The sequence below is a fragment of the Antechinus flavipes genome, chromosome 1 (assembly GCF_016432865.1).
Source record: "Antechinus flavipes isolate AdamAnt ecotype Samford, QLD, Australia chromosome 1, AdamAnt_v2, whole genome shotgun sequence".
NCBI classification, from domain to species: Eukaryota; Metazoa; Chordata; class Mammalia; order Dasyuromorphia; family Dasyuridae; genus Antechinus; species Antechinus flavipes.
Window position 1 is genome coordinate 546,207,355 of NC_067398.1, and position 18,039 is coordinate 546,225,393.

The 18,039-nt window shown below is 35.8% G+C and overlaps 1 protein-coding gene across 2 annotated transcripts in view; it reads right to left on the bottom strand.

Moving 5' to 3' along the window:
- Positions 1-18,039, bottom strand: part of CAP2 (cyclase associated actin cytoskeleton regulatory protein 2) — a 157,487-nt gene that overhangs the window by 76,548 nt on the left and 62,900 nt on the right. For both annotated transcript variants that reach the window (XM_051970643.1, XM_051970644.1), the window contains exon 4: positions 9,832-9,909. In XM_051970643.1, the coding sequence (XP_051826603.1) occupies positions 9,832-9,909 (78 nt within the window). The remainder of the gene's footprint in view (positions 1-9,831; positions 9,910-18,039) is intronic.

The window sequence follows — 18,039 nt, forward strand, 5'->3', positions numbered from 1 at the left end:
GTATGTTCAGATTCCAGCTCTGCTTTGGGTCATTGTACATTTCCTCTTTCTGGGTTTCAATTTTCTCATTTGTAAAATGACAGAATGGGATTAGACCAAAGTTTTTCAAACTTCAAACTCAGAATCCTCTGAGTATCCCTAAGACTCTTTCAAGAAGACTGAAAGATAAAAACTATTTTCTTAACAATACTAAGATGTTTTAATTTCTCATATGGTAAATATCAACAGATATAATCCACATAAACAAAAGCTCTCTGGAATCTTTGGTATTTTTAAGAGCATCAAGGGGTCACAAGAACAAAAAATTGAGAACTTCTACACTAGATGATTTCAAAGATCTCTTCTAGCTCCCAATGTACGCTCTTACCTTAGGAACATAAACTTTGGATTTCCATAAATTATCATGGCTTTGAATTTTACTTAATACATTCTAAAACTCAATAAGATTTGTTAGACACCAGACATTGTATATTCACAGGCTTACTAACAATTTTGATCTATTAATGTTCATAGACTATCTGTATCTCTTTGCTCTAGGGGATTATTCATTTAATTTATGTGACCTAATTAAACTAATTGTTCATTGACACTGAACTGACTTGTGATTTCTTCAATCTAAGAGGCTTCCCTCAAAGTACTTTATCTACCCATACAGATTGAGAGCTTCATTGCAATTTATAAATTTAAAAACTTGCTTTGGGGACCTTGAGGGAATAAATGACTAGACCAGGATCACACAGTCAGTATGTGATGGGGGTGGGGCTGGCGCTGTGTGCACTTGAACCTTGGTTATCCTAATTCTGGTTGTTTCCTATATAAATCAACTGCAAATATTTACTGAGTGTTTTACTATGTGTGGAGGACTGCATTTGGCATTGTAAATGCCAGGAGGTTCCTGAATGATGAAAAATAAATAATCTGGTAATCCTGCTTTAAGTACAGGATGGCACCAGCTTGTTTCCAAGTGCAGGTCAAAGGAAGTAGCAAGCAGAAAACAGTGGCCATGGGGGAAACTTTCCCTCACCTATATTAAGATGAATATAGTCACTGGCTTCCTAGCCTAAAAGAAGTGAGTTAAACTTCATTAAAAAACAAACAAAAAAACAAAAATAAAACTTGAATCATTTTTAGTGGTTTAAAAATATTGGATTCTTTTTTCTTTCTTTTTTCTTTTGTGTGTGTTTACTATATTTTATTGTGGCCCCAAATACTTAAAATGTAATACTCCAGATATGCCACTTTTGGCAACACCTGAGTTAATTCTTTTGAAATGCAAGTGTGCATGTACATATTAGCACATCATTATTAAGTATTTATACTAGGCACAGATTTTCTTATTCTAGTGACATAAGAAATTCTGGTTAAAACTATAGAGAGAGATGGGAAAAAGAAAGTGTGCTGTTGTTACAGTGCAACAGCTGCAATCACACCACCTGCTGCCCTGCCCTGCAAGTTAACAGAGGTTAGTTCTTAACAGGCCTTGAGTGTTAAGACCTCTGAGGAGCAAAGAAGCCCACAGGTAACTTGGTAGGGTGAAAGTCTTACTTGGACAATACTCTAGACCAACATTCAGAGGCATTGTGTTGTGGAGGCAATATCTTCAGCTCAGAGACCCGTGAAAATCAGACCACTGTCATCTCCTGCTTCCTCCCTCCTTCCAATCTGTCCTCTCCCATCTCTCTGCCATGCTCTTTCTAATGCACAGGTCTGGGCACACAAGTATTCTGCTCAGAAATCGTCAGGAGTTTCTGACTGCCTCTCTTGGTTAATTCAGGAGATTACTCTCTGGCATCAGATCCCGTATCTGTATGATGAAAAGGTCAAACTAATCCTTAGAACACTATATGTCATAGCCTGACTCTAGTCTTTGATAAGTGTTGGGGTATTTGGCTTTCATTCTAACTGGTATCCCTGTTTCTAGTTTCCTCTCCTTTACCCCAATTCATCATCCACAGGGTTAACAAAATAGTTATTCCAAGGTATGAGCCTGATGTTGCTCAAAAAACATCAGTAACTCCTTGTTGCTCACATAGTAATACATGAACTTCTCAGTCGGCATTTAAGATTTCCCACAACTTACTTCCAATTTACTTTTTAACTTCCATTTTTCCTTTCTTTGCCTTTCCTTTACTGCAACTGGGGATAAATGGCCTAAATCCAGGGTTGTGCTGGGGCCAGGTAGAACCTCCTTTTGATGAGATTAGATTCAGGAAACCAAAATGATGAGATTAGGGTTCCTGGTGGTCAAGGAGTGAAATGATGAGGTTAGTGGCAGGTTTGGGATCAGGGAACCAAATGAAGAGATTTGGCTCCCCTAAACCCCCTTTGGAATTTGCTCAAGATGGGGAGTTGTGGGAACCCCTTCTGGCGGTGCAGAGGTCCTTCATAAAGGAATTTACAAACCTGAAAACCTAGACTGATAAAAAGAAGTTTATCATTGGCATTGGAAAGTCAGCCTTTGCCATGCATGACTAGAAAGGCTGAATTTCTTAGTGGCAAGGTCTGACAGAGAAGTAAGGTTTCTAGTAGACAGAGAGGTATAAATTCTCATAGGGAAATAGGTGAGGATAAAGAGAGGGTAATTCTGAAAGAGAATATCATTTCAGCAGGCAGAGATTGCTGCTATGCCAGGAATAGCATATTAGGTCCTCTGCAAGGACTGTGTCCCAAGTTGCTGTTTTTATAAGGAAATCTGAGACAGAAATTTCAATTGAATGAGATTACCTCAATGCTGTCAGTGCCTCCAGGCCTAATGAGACCACTTACTGGGAGTGGTTTTGAGCCAACAGTAGGGGTAAAAAATCTTGGAAGTGAATACTTCAACTAGTCCCACCAAGATAAACTACTTTATCTTGGTTTCTTGGGGTGGGTCTCAGAGAGGCAGGATTCAAGGAGAATTTCTCCTTGAAGGAGTTTTCAGAGAGTTTTGGAGTTCCCTCCTCACTTTGGCTAATCAATTGTAAAATTTCTGTGAGATCATTTATACCTCAAAAATCAGAAATTGTTGATTTATGTCAATCAGTATTTTGTTTTGTTTTGTTGATTATCTAGACAAAAAATGTTGGAGGAAATGTTAATGTGGATTAAACTTAAAAGTGTGTCATGCTGTACTTCTTCCCTCTCCCCAAGAGGGGGAATTTATTAAACATTTACCAGCACCCCCAGGACATAGTAATAATGATGTAATAAGGACTCTGTGTCTCCCTGATCTTTGTGGAAGGTGGGCCACCTGGCCTGGGGAAATTCCTATAAATGATGCTCCCTCACCTGAATCTCTCTGTTCTGAAAACCTGGTTTCCCTCCGGAATCTCCCACTTCCCAATTGTTCTGGGAATCACTTTGGTCTGGGAAACAATCACTACCCTTTGTTGATTTGAAAATTAGCTCCTAATTGCTCCTGAGCCTCAAACCATAGAAGGCTAATAAAAGACAAGATTCTGTACCCAAACCTTTGCCAATTCATATCAGGGACTGGTCCACTGATGGAAAGATGTTTTTCAGTGAAAATAACAACCACTCCCTCCTCCCCCCACCTTTTTTTTTTTTTTTTTTTTTTTTTTTTAACCTAAAAACCTCACCTGAAGATTGGGACTGCAAATTCTTTTGAAAAAACCTGCAACACTGACCTGGGGATCCCCTTGCTGTTAGGTATCTCTCATTCCTCAACAATATGAAAGTATATGCTGCTGACAAACAGAAAAATGCTCAACAAATGTTTGTTGATTAACTGATTGAGAATTTAGGTTTGGAGGGAGTGTTAGAATTCTTATCAGATACATTTTAAAAAATAGAATAAATGGGTATTAAGGAGGCTGAGATTAAGGGTGAAGGATTTCTTGAGCTTGGGAATCCTTAATTGCAGCAGACTATGCTTCTTGTATTTTGGACATTAATACAGTAAAAGGGGGCCAATGGGTAACTAAAGGAAAGGAGTGAACCAGCTCATCAGAAATGGAGCAGGTCAAAGTTACTGTGCTAATCTGAATGAGACCAAGCCTATGAACAGCTCTGGCTAGATGGACAGATCCCATCTAGCCTAGATGACATAGTCAGTCTTCAAAAACAAACAGATAGATAAAAACATGGAAAATATTTTAACTCTTTGGGTACAAGGGCGCTAGATGGGAGCCAATCTCAAGGGTCAGCTATCACTTAAAGACTTCTGTGAATGGGAAACATTGCTCTCTGATACAGCCCCTTCCAATTTTAGACAGATTTAATTATTAGTAAATTTGTCCTTATATTGCACTGAAACCTACTTCTTTGCAAATTCCTCCCAAGGCTCTTACTCTTTGAATGGAGCCAAATAAAATAAACAACAACAAAAAAGCTACCCAAATACCTGAAGTTAAGGAACTTATGTATATTTAAGGGCAAGTAGGTAAAATAGTGGATAGAATGCTGGCCCTGGATTTCTTGTGACTCCAATTCAAATCTAGCTTCACACATTAGTTGTATGACCTGGGACAGGTCACTTAACCCTGTTTGCTTCAGTTTCCTCATTTATAAAATGAGCTGGAGAGGGAAAGAGCAAGCCACTCCAGTATCTTTTCTAAGAAAACCCCAAATGGGGTCACAAAGAGGTAAGATATGACTGCCAAATAAGTGACTGAGCATGGATATTTAACTTGGAGAAAAGACATATCTGGGGAACATAACTGCTATTTTCAAGCATTTAAAAGGCTGTGGAAAAGGGATTCACTTGTTCCAAATGGGCAAAATTAGAAACCAAGAGTCAAGGTAATAGAAACAGGATTCATCTCAACATGAAATTTCTTAACAGATCTATGTAGCAGTGGAATGATTCTCTACTACTAGAATTCTTTAGTCACATGTTTATTTTATAATCAGGTGGTGCTGTAAAAGGTGACAGATGATTAAGGTACAGGTTAGAAAAGAGGACCTTTGCAGTCTATATCACTTCTACAATCTTGTGATTTGCATAGATATAAGACAATCAAAACAATTCCTCTTTATTATTCTTTTCTTTTTTAAATTTAAACAAGTCAAACAAAGCAAATGGTAATCAGATATCTGATATATGCTAAGATACTGATTCTAGATGGGTTATATTTATGATGCAGCACAATTTTTAGATAATATATATTTTTAATAATGTTCCTTGGAAATCAACATAAACATTGATTATCCCAATTTTATAGAATGTGAGATAACAACCTATCAATTTTAAATATTGACAGAAAGTTGTAATTATTGGAAGCTTTGATTTTATGGCACACTGTGGGAAGTAGCTATGTTTTATTGGATGCTAAATTCTTTTGCAGTACTGATATAATAAGAAGGACTCTTGTCTCCCAAATATTTGTGGAGGGTTGGCCACCTGGCCTGGGGAAATTCCTAAAAATGATCCCCACCCACCTGAATCTCCCTTGGGAAAGCTATCTGACTCCCATCAAATCCCCCATTTCCAATTGATCTGATAATCACTTTGGTCTGGGAAAAAATCACCACCTTTTATTGAATTGAAAATTAGTCCCTCAAGTTAATCTGGAGATCTCTCCCTAGCCTTGGTCCATAAAAACCCAATATAATCAAAGGCCGAACCCCAAATCTTTGCTAAATATCCTAATAGGATTTGGCCCACTGAGAGGTTGTTTCTTCTCAATGTAAACTCATCTTTGCTAAAAACTTGTCTTTGCTAATCCCTTTTGGAACAGTCCAGTGAAAAGTTGTTTCTCAGTATAATAAACCCATTTTTTGCCATAATCCTCACCTGCATTCGGGACTGTGAATTCTTTCACAAGAACCTGTGATACTGGTTCACCCCTCATTTCTCATACCTCAACAGTACTTAGGGAATATTGTTTTGGATGCTATAAAGAAAACTAGATAGCCTATGTCTTTGATCCTAGGAGAACAACACATTGTGTGCCTTTTGACCAAATCCATCCCCTCTTTCTTCTATTCCTTGCTTCTGCTATAAGTGTGTTTAGGAATGAAGGAGAAAGAACCAAGAACTAACTGCATTTGTTGTGATCTCCAATAACTTAGCCCAGTCACATTCACATCACTATCTCTTGAAATAGCTCTATCTCTTGCCATAGCTCATTTTGTGGTATTTTAATGTGAATGTACATACTAGATCATGCAGAGGTCTTCCCATTCTTCCTCCACTCCTCCACTCCATATTGTGAATAAACGAGGGAATAATTGTGTGTGAGTGAGAGGATGGGTAGAAGAAACCATTCATCTTTTTTCCTCCTGAGATACTAAGATTGTATTCTTAGTTCACTCAAGAAAGGGCAGAATGAGGCTTAAATATAACATCAAAATATTACATGAGATCATAGATCTGGAGCTAAAATGGATCTTAAATGTTATATAGCATAGCCTCTTCATTTCACAAAGGAGTAAACGGAGGTCTAAAGAGATTAACTGAGTTGCCAAAATGATGTAATATTGCCTCTAGGTTGACAGCAATAATTTTAAGGTCCCCTGACCTTAGGAGGCTTCTGTTCTAACAATCTATCAGCAATCCTAAAACTTCTGGCTTTGGAATTTATGATCCTGAGTCCCTTTGATCTAAGAATGCTATTGTTCTGTCAATGAATTATAAAAGTCCTTTGGCCTAGGAATATAATAATATTTTTTTCCATTAGACTTTAGGGAAGATATATTAGTGATCCTGAGACTATTGTTCTAATAATCTGCCTGTCAATAATTTCAAGTCTTCTGACTTTAGAATAGTCCTATAAACACCATTGTCTGTAGGTCAGTTATAATCAAATTCTTGAGACCACTCCTTGGTTCTACTTTTAGGTCATAACAGCCTATCAATGACATGAACAACTGGATAAAGGTTATCTCCTTTCTCCAGGTTCTTTGCTAAATTGTCTTAAAATTTAGACCGCTTCAACTGGTCTTACAATTACAATAAACTTTGCCCCCTTGACTTGGATATGGATTTGAGTCTGCAAATTCTTTTAAGACACCTTGAGACACCAGTTTGTGACCCCCAATCTTTGGGAGTCCCTTCCCAACCTCAACATAAAGTCACACAGATACTTAATGACAGAGGCAGGATGTGCATCAGGTTATATGATTAGAATCTGGGGCTCTTTCCAATGTACTGTAATGACCCTAACATACTATATAGCTTCATTTTCTAACGACTTTGATTATCTTTTGCAAAGGATCAAATACATTTTCTGGTCACAGATGGGGTAAGAACTTATATACAGTCATCTTTGAGGGATCAAAGGAAAAAAAGATCTTTCCCATATAACTCCCTAAAGAGATGTGAGAAAATATAGGAAAGAAACAACTATAGTGTAATAGAGAATTTCTGGAGAGCCAATGGCTCTTTTTTTGGTTGAAAGCTATGGTTAAATTCTTAGTTTACAAAAAGACTGTCATTAAAGAGAAACAAAAGTTCATGGACAATGATACCACTCAGAAAAATAAGTCAAGGATCTCAAGGAAATGGAAGACTTGGGAGTGAAAGCCATATACTACCTTTGTAGGAGATCAAAAAAGTTTTCTTTCTGGGGCCCACACACACAAAAAAAACAATAAAGAAACCAAGAAAAACATCAATAAAAAAGACCCTAAGTGGTAGAGAGCTGACTTGTCATGATTTTGTTGATTGCTTAAAAAGATAGTTCCTCTACATCAAGGGCCATACATTGGGGCTTGGCACTACTAATGCAGTCACTCTGTTCCAGTGAGTGATTAAGAACATGTTGAGTAATTTCATCTACTTGGGACATGTCTGTGAGATAGGTCAGCTTGCTCTTTCTTCTGTTAGTACTGTGTGAATCACGCTTTGAAAAGTGAAAAGTTCATAACTCTCAAGTGAAGTTTTGTTTTCTGATATTTCCAGTAAATTTTACAACCTCAGGAAGTTTAAGCACATACAAAGGGACTGGTCAAATATTTTTAGCATCTTTGTAACCTTACCCAGTTCTCTATGTTCTAAGTTTTATTCTAATGGAGAATAATCAGTTTTGGAGGTTTCCCTTCCTTATTTCTCCTCCTCACCTCCACCCCTCCAAAAAAAATTTCTTCCAGCTGATCTGGCTTCCTTCCATCCAGATTTTCCTCTGAGAAATCTTAGACTATAATTCATGTCTAGGATTCCACTGATGTAGGTAAAAAGATCCCCTGTTATTGTACAAATACTAAATATACTTTTAATATTCAGGTGTTTATATCATCAATAAAATTTTCTATCTCCAGGGATTTCTACTTTCTTCCAGGGTCTTATACAATCTTCCAGATGCTCTATTCTACAATTGGATCCTTCTTAGAAAAGAAGCAACCTTGGGGCTCCTGGTTAGGTGGGTTCCAACATTTTTACGGACTTCACTTTTACCTCAGGCATGCATGTCAATTTCTAGCCTTATGTACTATTTTCCTAAGCTTGGAGTCCTTCAGGGAAGAAAAAAAAGTTGGGATTGTTAAAAAGGCAACTTCCTTTTCCTTCTAGTACTACCTAAATAATTCATGGTAGTAAGAGAGCAAAGTCTAAGTTTTTGGACTCCTATTCTTGATTTTAGTCTCTTATTACTTCATGTGCGCACGTGTATGTGTGTGTTTCGAGGAGGTTTGGAGAGGAATTATGTACACAATCCTTTCTTTTCAAGTGACTGTATAGCCTAAGAATTTCACTTCCTAATTTCTACCCCAAGATCCTAATGGTAGGCTGTGTACATGAAGAGATTTCTCCCTACCTGTTCCCATTGTCCCAAGTCTTTTCTTACCTCTTCCAATCTCTCCAAATAACTCCAAAAAAAATTAGAAAGAAGCTAAAAAAGCCATTAAAAAGTCCAATTCTACAAGTTACCTTTTTATTGATCTAGCATAAAAAAGAGGCTATATCCTGCAACCACCAAGATCACGGAACAGATAAATAGCAGAAGTGTCCCTGAAACCTAGACGTTCAAATGATATAAATATAGATTTTTAAAGCACCTCTGTGTTTGACTAATCCAACAATTGATGACATTAGCTGTGTAACCTTGGAGAAATTGCTCTCTCTCTAAATCTCGGCTACCTCGTGGACAAAAAGGGGACAATTGTTCTACTTAGAGCACAGGGCTGTTGTGAAGCTCCAATGAGATAATACATGGAAAACAATTTGCAAATTACAAAACATAATTGTTATTTTTTTATAGATGAGGAACAAGAGGCTCAGGAAATTGATGAGATTAACCAAGACCTCACAGCTAATAGGAACACCAGATCTAGATCCTGCTTTACGATTCCCATGATGGGATGTACTGTGGTAGACTGAAGAAAAGTGGCTGGGCTTAGAATCAAAATGACCTGAATTCAAGAATCCACCTCTGAGAATTATTGTGAGGATGAGATAATTATGAGATGCTTAACACAGTGTCTAGCACTTAGTATATATTATATATTATTATACTATGTAGATAGTACATATTATTATGACCTTACAAGGGAGCTAAAGGATTAAATGAAATAATGCTTGCAAAATGCTTTGCCAGTTTACAGTACAATAAATGTCTGTCAATCTTTCTCCTATCATACATCTTGTCTCTTAAGTATGCTGCAGTTACTAAAATATAGATTTAATTGTGTGCATATTGTGTTTTATTTTTTACAATCATGGACATAAAGGCTAATGTAATTAGTGCATTTAGGTTGTGAAAGTGGTTAAGTGGATTAGTTCAGCTGTGCTTTGATAAGGATGAGTAGGAACGATATGTAGAGGGTTCAATTTGCAAGATGTATTTCCCACACAACAGCTCTGTTGGTTTTCTGTTACTTTTCTCCAGTATGCATACTTATTGTTATAAGCATATAGTCCAGACCATAGTGACATGGACATTTTATGGATCTTACCTCTTGGGGCTGTTGGTACTGAGATGCTAACAAGAGGAAAGCTCTTTGTGCTTGGAAGGCACTGTGCACCATCTCTGCCTGGAGAAGGGAAAAAGGGTGACAGGTCAGATCATAGGATCACAGGAGAATGGATACTCAGAAGCCACATTTTCTAACCAATAGCTGACCAAAAATTGCCCTGTATACTCCGCCTTCCCCTTTTCAGAGGTCATTAACTTTTCACCTTAAGGTCTCCAGTAAAAAAGAGAATCCTCTAGTTTCTAGGACGTCCCAAACCACTGTTGTCAGACCTAATAACAATAAATACAAAGTAGAGCCAAAATATTAATCTCCTTCTGCAAATCTCATACGTTTGTTATAAAACTCAAATGATTTAACATATTTAAAGTGCTTGATAAATCTTAAGGGGCTATATAAATATAAAATATCATAGAACAGTAGAGTATCTTAAAGGTTTACTGATTTGGGGTATATTGGATAATATATATATATATTTCAAAGTCAATCTTGAACTGCATAATTGATAAATTTGTAAGTTCTGGTTTATTTTCCCCACTATTTATGAGGGAGAAGTTTTATCTTTCTAAACCAATCTCATATTAAAGAACATGACTAAATAATGTAGCTTTTTGATAGAAAAATAGACTAGTTGGAGAAGTTTTATCTTTCTAAACCAATCTCATATTAAAGAACATGATTAAATAATGTAGCTTTTTGATAGAAAAATAGACTAGTTTGTAAGTGTAGTATCCCTCTTATCCCCCTTCCCCACCCTTTGGATTTTCTCTGAATTTGAATTCACATTCATGAATTTGCTTTACAGAACTGATTACTATCTTCAGGATATAAGGGTATACTTTATGGTATCATACTTCTAAAACAAACTCCTATTAGACTGTTTCCCAGCTAATGGATTTAATAAACTTTTTAGCAAAGTTATTACCTTAAGTTAGAGCAATTGATATAAAACATTCTTCCCCAAACCCGAGGAGCATTTTTTTAATAAATATATGCAGCTTCAATGGGAAGAGTGGAGTCAAATGTAGTGTACAATGGCAATCAGGTACATGTATAGGATACATATTTTGCAAATGATAATGTTGTATTATATATAATATAGAATATATATAACTCCTAGTTATGAAGCCTGGAAGTTCTTTCTATCTTTGTATAGCTTCATGAGTCTTTTTTCCCCCCTCTTGTGTTTAATTTCTTGTCTTTTTGCGATCCCATGTGTCCTTGGCTATGAATGTTTCCAACTAGATGTATTGCCTCCTACTCATTTAGTAAATCTGATGTAGCTATTTTGGTGGAAATAATATCAAGTCCCCTCCTCACCTTGTTGCTCTCTATTATAGGTGAAGGGATTTTATCTCCAGAAAATGCCTTAACTCTTCAGTTGCTAAATAGCTTCTACAGTTCACACTCACACACACACATAATGCACAATACACATATACATATTTATGCACATATATACACACATATACGCCCAAGAAGGAAGACTGCTTCTCTCAGCTAATCACAATGTTTCCTATATGATGTTGGTTGCCTTTATGCAATAGTCAAGGTGCTATAATATTTTCAAACTGATTAAGACCTATTCACATCCTGTTATAGGATTGTAAGAAAATTCCTTAATATTTTATGGTTACTTTCTGAATCTTCCTAACCACAGAAATTAAACTGTGTGTATGTGTGTGTGTGTGTGTGTGTAAATTCTCTACTTTACATAAATGAATAGAAAAAACTTCAAAGGAACCTAAACAGTGAAATCTAAAGTTCTTTTTAGTGATGATCCCTTGTTCAAGTTACCCAAAAGGCATAGCATGAAAGACTGAAACACAGTTGCTATGGGAACAATAACTTGGGATTTCCTAGTTTGTGCAGTTAAATTTTAGTTCAGAAATGGCATTAACAATCTTTTGTATTTGTCCAAAGATTTATTTTCAAGTCATGTTCATTATAGTGCTTTAAGGTTTACAGTTTAGTTAATTCATAATAATCCTGTGAAGCAGACAGTATAGTTCTTATCCTCTCTATTTTAAAAATGAGGAAAGTAAGACTTAGGAAAATAAAAGCAGAGTTCATACTCAAATTTTAATGCTTTTTCTCTATGTACAGCACTTTCCCCTCCATATTATGTTGAATTTTAGGTCCTTTCAAATTGATTAAAGACCTCATATCTTCTTGTGGATCTGTAGGAAAATTCACTGACATTTACTTAACATTCTATGATTATTTTTTGTACTCTCCTTTTCTCTAATACAACCTTCAACAAAGTGAGGATTAAGCAATTATCTGGTAATTTCTATCAATATAGAGGGACAACTTTATAAGCTTGTTCTCCTTTGAACTGCTTTTTTTCCCTAATGGCAGAACTTTATTTTGGGAGGATGGGGTGGTGATGAGGGTATTAATAACTATGATAAAGACTTTCACTTTATCCATGATAAATTAGCCTATATGAGGTTTCCTTTGCATGATCCTCACACTAAAACCCTGGAATTCTGGGCTTGATTGGCACAGAAGAGACCACAATCAAACAAATTATTCTAAGGTCAAGCAATTCTCAACAGAGTTCCTAAGAAATATTTCAAATTACTCCTATTCAGTCTTCTGGAAGACTCTAATGGAAACTTTATTTTTCTTTTCTTTTCATTGATTGATTCATCTGCTGCCCATCTCTTTAGAACCTACTGAGTCACTTAATCAGGTAACATCGTATTTACAGACAAATTCAGTGAACCTGCTGAGTCTGATAACGAGGGATAGAGAATTGGTTCACTCAGTTAGTTTAAAACTTTTAAAAGGAAATGCCAAACACACAGATTTTTCAATAAAAAAAAATTTAGGGGGCTTGCTAAGCTTGGTCATCACAAGATGAGACAGAGAGGGAAAGAGGAGAGAGACACACACACACACACACACACAGAGAGAGAGAGAGAGAGAGAGAGAGAGAGAGAGAGAGAGAGAGAGAGAGGAAGGAGACAGAGAAGAAGAGAGGGAAAGAGAGACAGACAGACAGACACAAAGACAGAGAGAGACAGAGAGTGAAAAGAAGAAATAGAGGGAGAAAGAGACAGAGTGATATAGACAAAGGGGGGGGGAGACAGAGAGAGGGAGAAAGAGAGAGAGAGAGAGAAAGAGAGTGAGTGAGAGAGAGAGAGAGAGAGAGAGAGAGAGAGAGAGAGAGAGAGAGAGAAAGAAATATCTGATGAATGGACTGGTTTTTTTACACTTGTTCTAAAATCCATAAATAATCATTTTAACAACTAGATATCCTAGTATAGTGGTATAATTTCTGCTGTTCCTTCATTCTGGAGTGACAATGCCAGCAGGATATAAGCAAAAAATGATTTCTTCAAGTTAATCTTCTCTGAATACAGTTTCTAGTATGGAAGATTATTTGAATAGTTTCTGAGACTTTGTACTGTTTAGTCAAAAAAGCTAAAAAGGTAAAGTATGATGTGTTCAGAGAAATGACCAAAGCCCCCAAAGTATATAAATACTCCTAATATTAGCTAACACTCGTAAAGTGCTTGTAGGTTTGTTTACCATACATATTATCTCATTCATTTTTTTCTTCACAACAATCCTGTAAAGTTGGTGTTATTATTATCCCCATATATACATATATCTATATTTTTATTCACACTATTCCAATAAACCATCAGGAAAGTGAGGCTGAGAAAAGTTAAATGACTTGCCAAATAAATGTCTGTTAAAGAATTAGAATTCAGATATTTCTGAATCCAAGACCTGTACTCCATTTACTGAGCCATTTATCTATCTACCTCAAAAATCAGTCCTTAGCCAATCAACAAGCACTTATTTGCTAAGAGCTCTTAAGCATTGGGGATATAAAGAAAAGCAAAAGATAATTTCTATCCTCAAGGGGCTTACATTCTAACAGTAGAAACAAGATGTAAACAAATGATACATACACATAGATACATACAAAGTGAATGAAAGATAACTTTTAAAGAAAGCTCTAGCAATTGAGAGCATAAGGAAAAATTTCCTGCAGATGGTGGCAAGGAAGTTAGGAAAGCTGCTTCCTGAGTGGGAGGTTACTGCATTCCAGCCCCATAGGACAGCCATCTTGGAGTAATGGGTTTAAGTCATTATGGTCACATTGCAGAATGTGCAGAGGGGAGTAAATTTCAAGAAGACTTGAAAGGTTGGAAGGGACCAGGTGAAAAAGAGCATTAAATATCAAACAAGAGTATTTGATATTTTAACTTAAAGGTAACAGAGGGCCACTAAAATATGTGTGTGTGTGTGTGTGTGTGTGTGTGTGTGTGTGTGTGTGTAGGGAATGGGAAGGATATTATCAAACTCAAGCTTTAGGAAGATCACTTTGATGGCTATGTGGAAAATGGACTGGAGTAGGAAAAACTCCAGGCAAGAAAATAAATGAACAGATTGTTGCAACAGTCTGGAAGAGAGATGAGGGTCTGTACTACTCTTATACAGTAGTATCTATATGAGTGGAGAGAAGGGGATATATGTGGAAGATGTTATGAAGGTAGAAATAAGAGATGAGAAATGATTAGTTATATGATATGAGTGAGAAGGATGATATCAAGGGTGACTAGAATGATATTGGTATCCTAAAGACTAATAGAGAAATTCAGGAAAGAAGGGGGGTTTAGCAGAAAGATCATGAGTTCTAACTTAGATGTCCTGAGTTTGAGATGCCTATGGGATACGAGTTGAATTTTATAAAAAGACATGAGAGAGGTAAGACTTTGACGCATGAAATAAAAATCCTAAATCTTTATTGCTTTTGGAATTCTTTCCCATCAAAAGTCTGTGGATATAGTTCTAGAGTAGAGGCATCAAAAAAAAAAAAAAAAAAAAGCTAGCCCATATCTGAATGCAATAAAACAAAACTAAAATGTAATTGGAAAATATTTTTAAAAATAAATAAAAATACAATAGCATATAGATAACATTACATTTTAAAAGTCAGTCAATATATGGCTCACAGTGACTCTCATATATTGGTGTCTGCTCTTTCTAACTGAATTTGACACCACAGTACTATAGATCAGGGCTTTTTAAACTTTTTCTACTTTTAACCTGTTTTCATTTGAGAATTTTTTATGTGACCCTGAATATATAAGCATAGAAAACAAATATAAAAATCAAACATTTGCTGATAATAAATCATAAATTCACAACATTCACATTTATTTATGACCTCATATGGGTTCACAAACCATAGTTTAAGAAGGGCTATAGCGAACCATTCCAACAACAATTTAAGAGAATCAACCAAATCAACAAGCATTTATTGAGCATCTACTCTATATTAGTCTTCCACTCAATATCTGGATAGGCTTTGTTGGGTCAACTTTATCAATATATAGGGTAGAAGCCTTCCTATGTTTTATGATCTAAGGAAATCAGAAAAGCTTCTTCTACCTTTAACCCCCAAATAACTCTTCTACAGATCTGCCAAAGTATGAAACAAGCTATTAGAGAATGATTTTTTAGATCTCTAAGTGTTTTTGGCTTTAAAGAGTATACAAAACCTCTGGGCAAGTGATACCTTAGGCCTTTATTAGTTAACAGCTTGGGAGAGAGGAGTGGCACAAGAATTAGTTGACTTTTGAGAGCATGATTTGAATCTGAGGGAAAAAAATAGATTGAAAAAAGTTGAGGATATGGAAGGCAAAACTAGTAATTTTGTGAAGGTTCATACTTAAAATTACCTTATAATGGCTTTAAGTTGTCTAGCTCAGTGCCTTTGAAAAAAGTAAGCACATAATAAACGTTGAAGTCAATTATATGGAAGGATACACAAGTCCAATGGCATAGGTGATCAGTCTTTGAGTTGGTAAGGAAAGAGGCAGTTTTTCTTCCTATAGTATTAACAAAGGACATTTCAAGTATTAACAACGGACACTTCTCTTCTTTAATTCTAATTCACATTCCATTGGGATATGCATTTAGTTATGGGTCTTTAAGGATTTTACCTGTAATTTGATTAAAAACATAAATGGCATATTTATACAATTTGTAGATGACGTGACATTGGAAAGCAGAGTGAACCCAACAGATAAGAGAATCAGGGTTCCAAAAAGATTTTCACAGGAAAAACACTGGAACAAATCTAATATTGTGAAACTCTATATTGGTAAGTATAAAGTCTTAAGTTTGGGTTTAAAAAAATCACTTTTCCAAGGACAAGATATGAAAGACATGAATAGACATAGTTTATCTGGGAAAGATAAGTATTTTAGTGGATTGTAAGTTTGTCATGTATCATTAGAATCATATGGCAGTCAAAAAAATTTCTTTGAAAGTGTCTTGGACTATGGAGTTAAGAATACCACTATATTCTGTCTTGGTCAAAAAACATCTGAAGTGAGTACACATGTTTGGGTGCCTCATTTTAGGAAGGCTATTGTTAAGTGGAGTAGCTAAAGAAAGGCATTAAAGATAGTGAAAGGTCTAGAGAATATACTAAATGAGGATGGGATAAAGGAACTGCAAAATTTAGCTTGAGGGAGAGAAGATTTGATTAGAAGGAGCAGCTTGTCTTTAGGATTTCAAGTATCTCAAGGATGGTAATATCAAAGAGAGCTGAATTTGTTATATTTGGCCCCAGAGAACACAAGTAGGAATGATAGCTGGAAGTTGTAAAGGCACATTTAGATCTGATGAAAAACAATTCTTATCCACTGAAGTTGGCCAAAAGTGACCTGGTATTCCTCAAGTGGTGATGAGTTCTTCCTGGAAACCTTCATGCAAAGGCCAAATGACTACTTTATTGAATGATGATAATCAGACTATATGGTCTCTGAGGGCCCTTCAACTTTGAGATTCTATAATTCTGTGCTACCATTTGCGTATTTTTGTCAGATATATATTGAATAAAAATTTTCTAACACTAACCTAGAATAGTCTGATTTGGTAGGTGGACTAATGAAAAGAATCTAATTCACTTTTATATAATATGTTGAAGTTTACAAAGTATTTTCCTTTAGCGCAATCATGTGAATTGAGTAATGTCAATGGTATTGTTAATTTTAAAGGTCATTTTAAAGATAACAGACTGAGGTTCAAAGAGTGAATATAACTTGTTCATGGCATTTGGCTACTAGCCATGACCTTAGGAGACAAGTCAGTTTGGGTCTCATGTCCTACTTCTGACAACTTACTGAGCCTTTTGAAAATGCCTCTTGATAAGAAACAAATTTCTTCTTTCATTTATCCAGAAATCAGAAAATTATTTGTTGAGTAGATAGCTTATAAAGCACCTACAGGAGCTTACAAGAAACAAATATATACCCTTGGGAAAAAATAGTGAAAATTGAGCTGTGGGGACAATATAAAAATAACATAGTAAGTAATAAAATGCTAATTCTGTAGGTCAGCTTATTATAAACCAAGCCCTAATAATGGATTGTTGAGCTCAACTGTCCATGCAGGGAAAATAAAGATTTCTTGTACTTTTCAATAATGAGAAAATAGAGATAGAGAAATCAATTCTGATTCTTTATGAATAAACAAGTTTTATTTATGGATTTTAAAAAAGAATTTCTTGGTCATCCCTACTGACCATGACTTAATGTGTTCTATCTCATTTTGTTTGACAAGGAGCCTGCAACTCCCTGGGACAGTTGGATTTCTGATGTACTGAGTATGCTCCTAATAAAATAGAATCTAAAATTAGAATCTGACTAGGAGAAGGAAGGAATAATATCACACACACTGGTTATTTAAAAAAAAGTCTGCTGGCAAAACATCATTAAACCATAAACACTGTTAATTTAAAGGTGCCAGTCTGCTCAAATACTAACTGTATTATACAAGAGGGTTAATTTCAGGTTCTGCCTTAAGCATTAAAGGATGTATCAAAGGGGCAATAATTTTTTTATTAGCTAATTGTTCTAAACTAGAAACCCTTGTGTCCTTACATAGTTTCCTGTAGTTTTAAAAATAATTCTGTCTGCCTTGGCAGAGGAGAGAGGTGTATTTATTTAACAGGGTAAAGCAGTTCTGCAGATTGGCAAATGAAGAAAGAGGAGGTGTAGTGGGAATGTAAATGTTAAACTTTAAGAACTAATCTTTTTTTCCCCTCAAAGGTACTGATAATACATGAAGGCCATCCATCCATTATTATTAGAATTATTATCTAGGCAACTGCCAGATCACATGAAGGCATCTGATGCACAGTAGTGACAATATAAT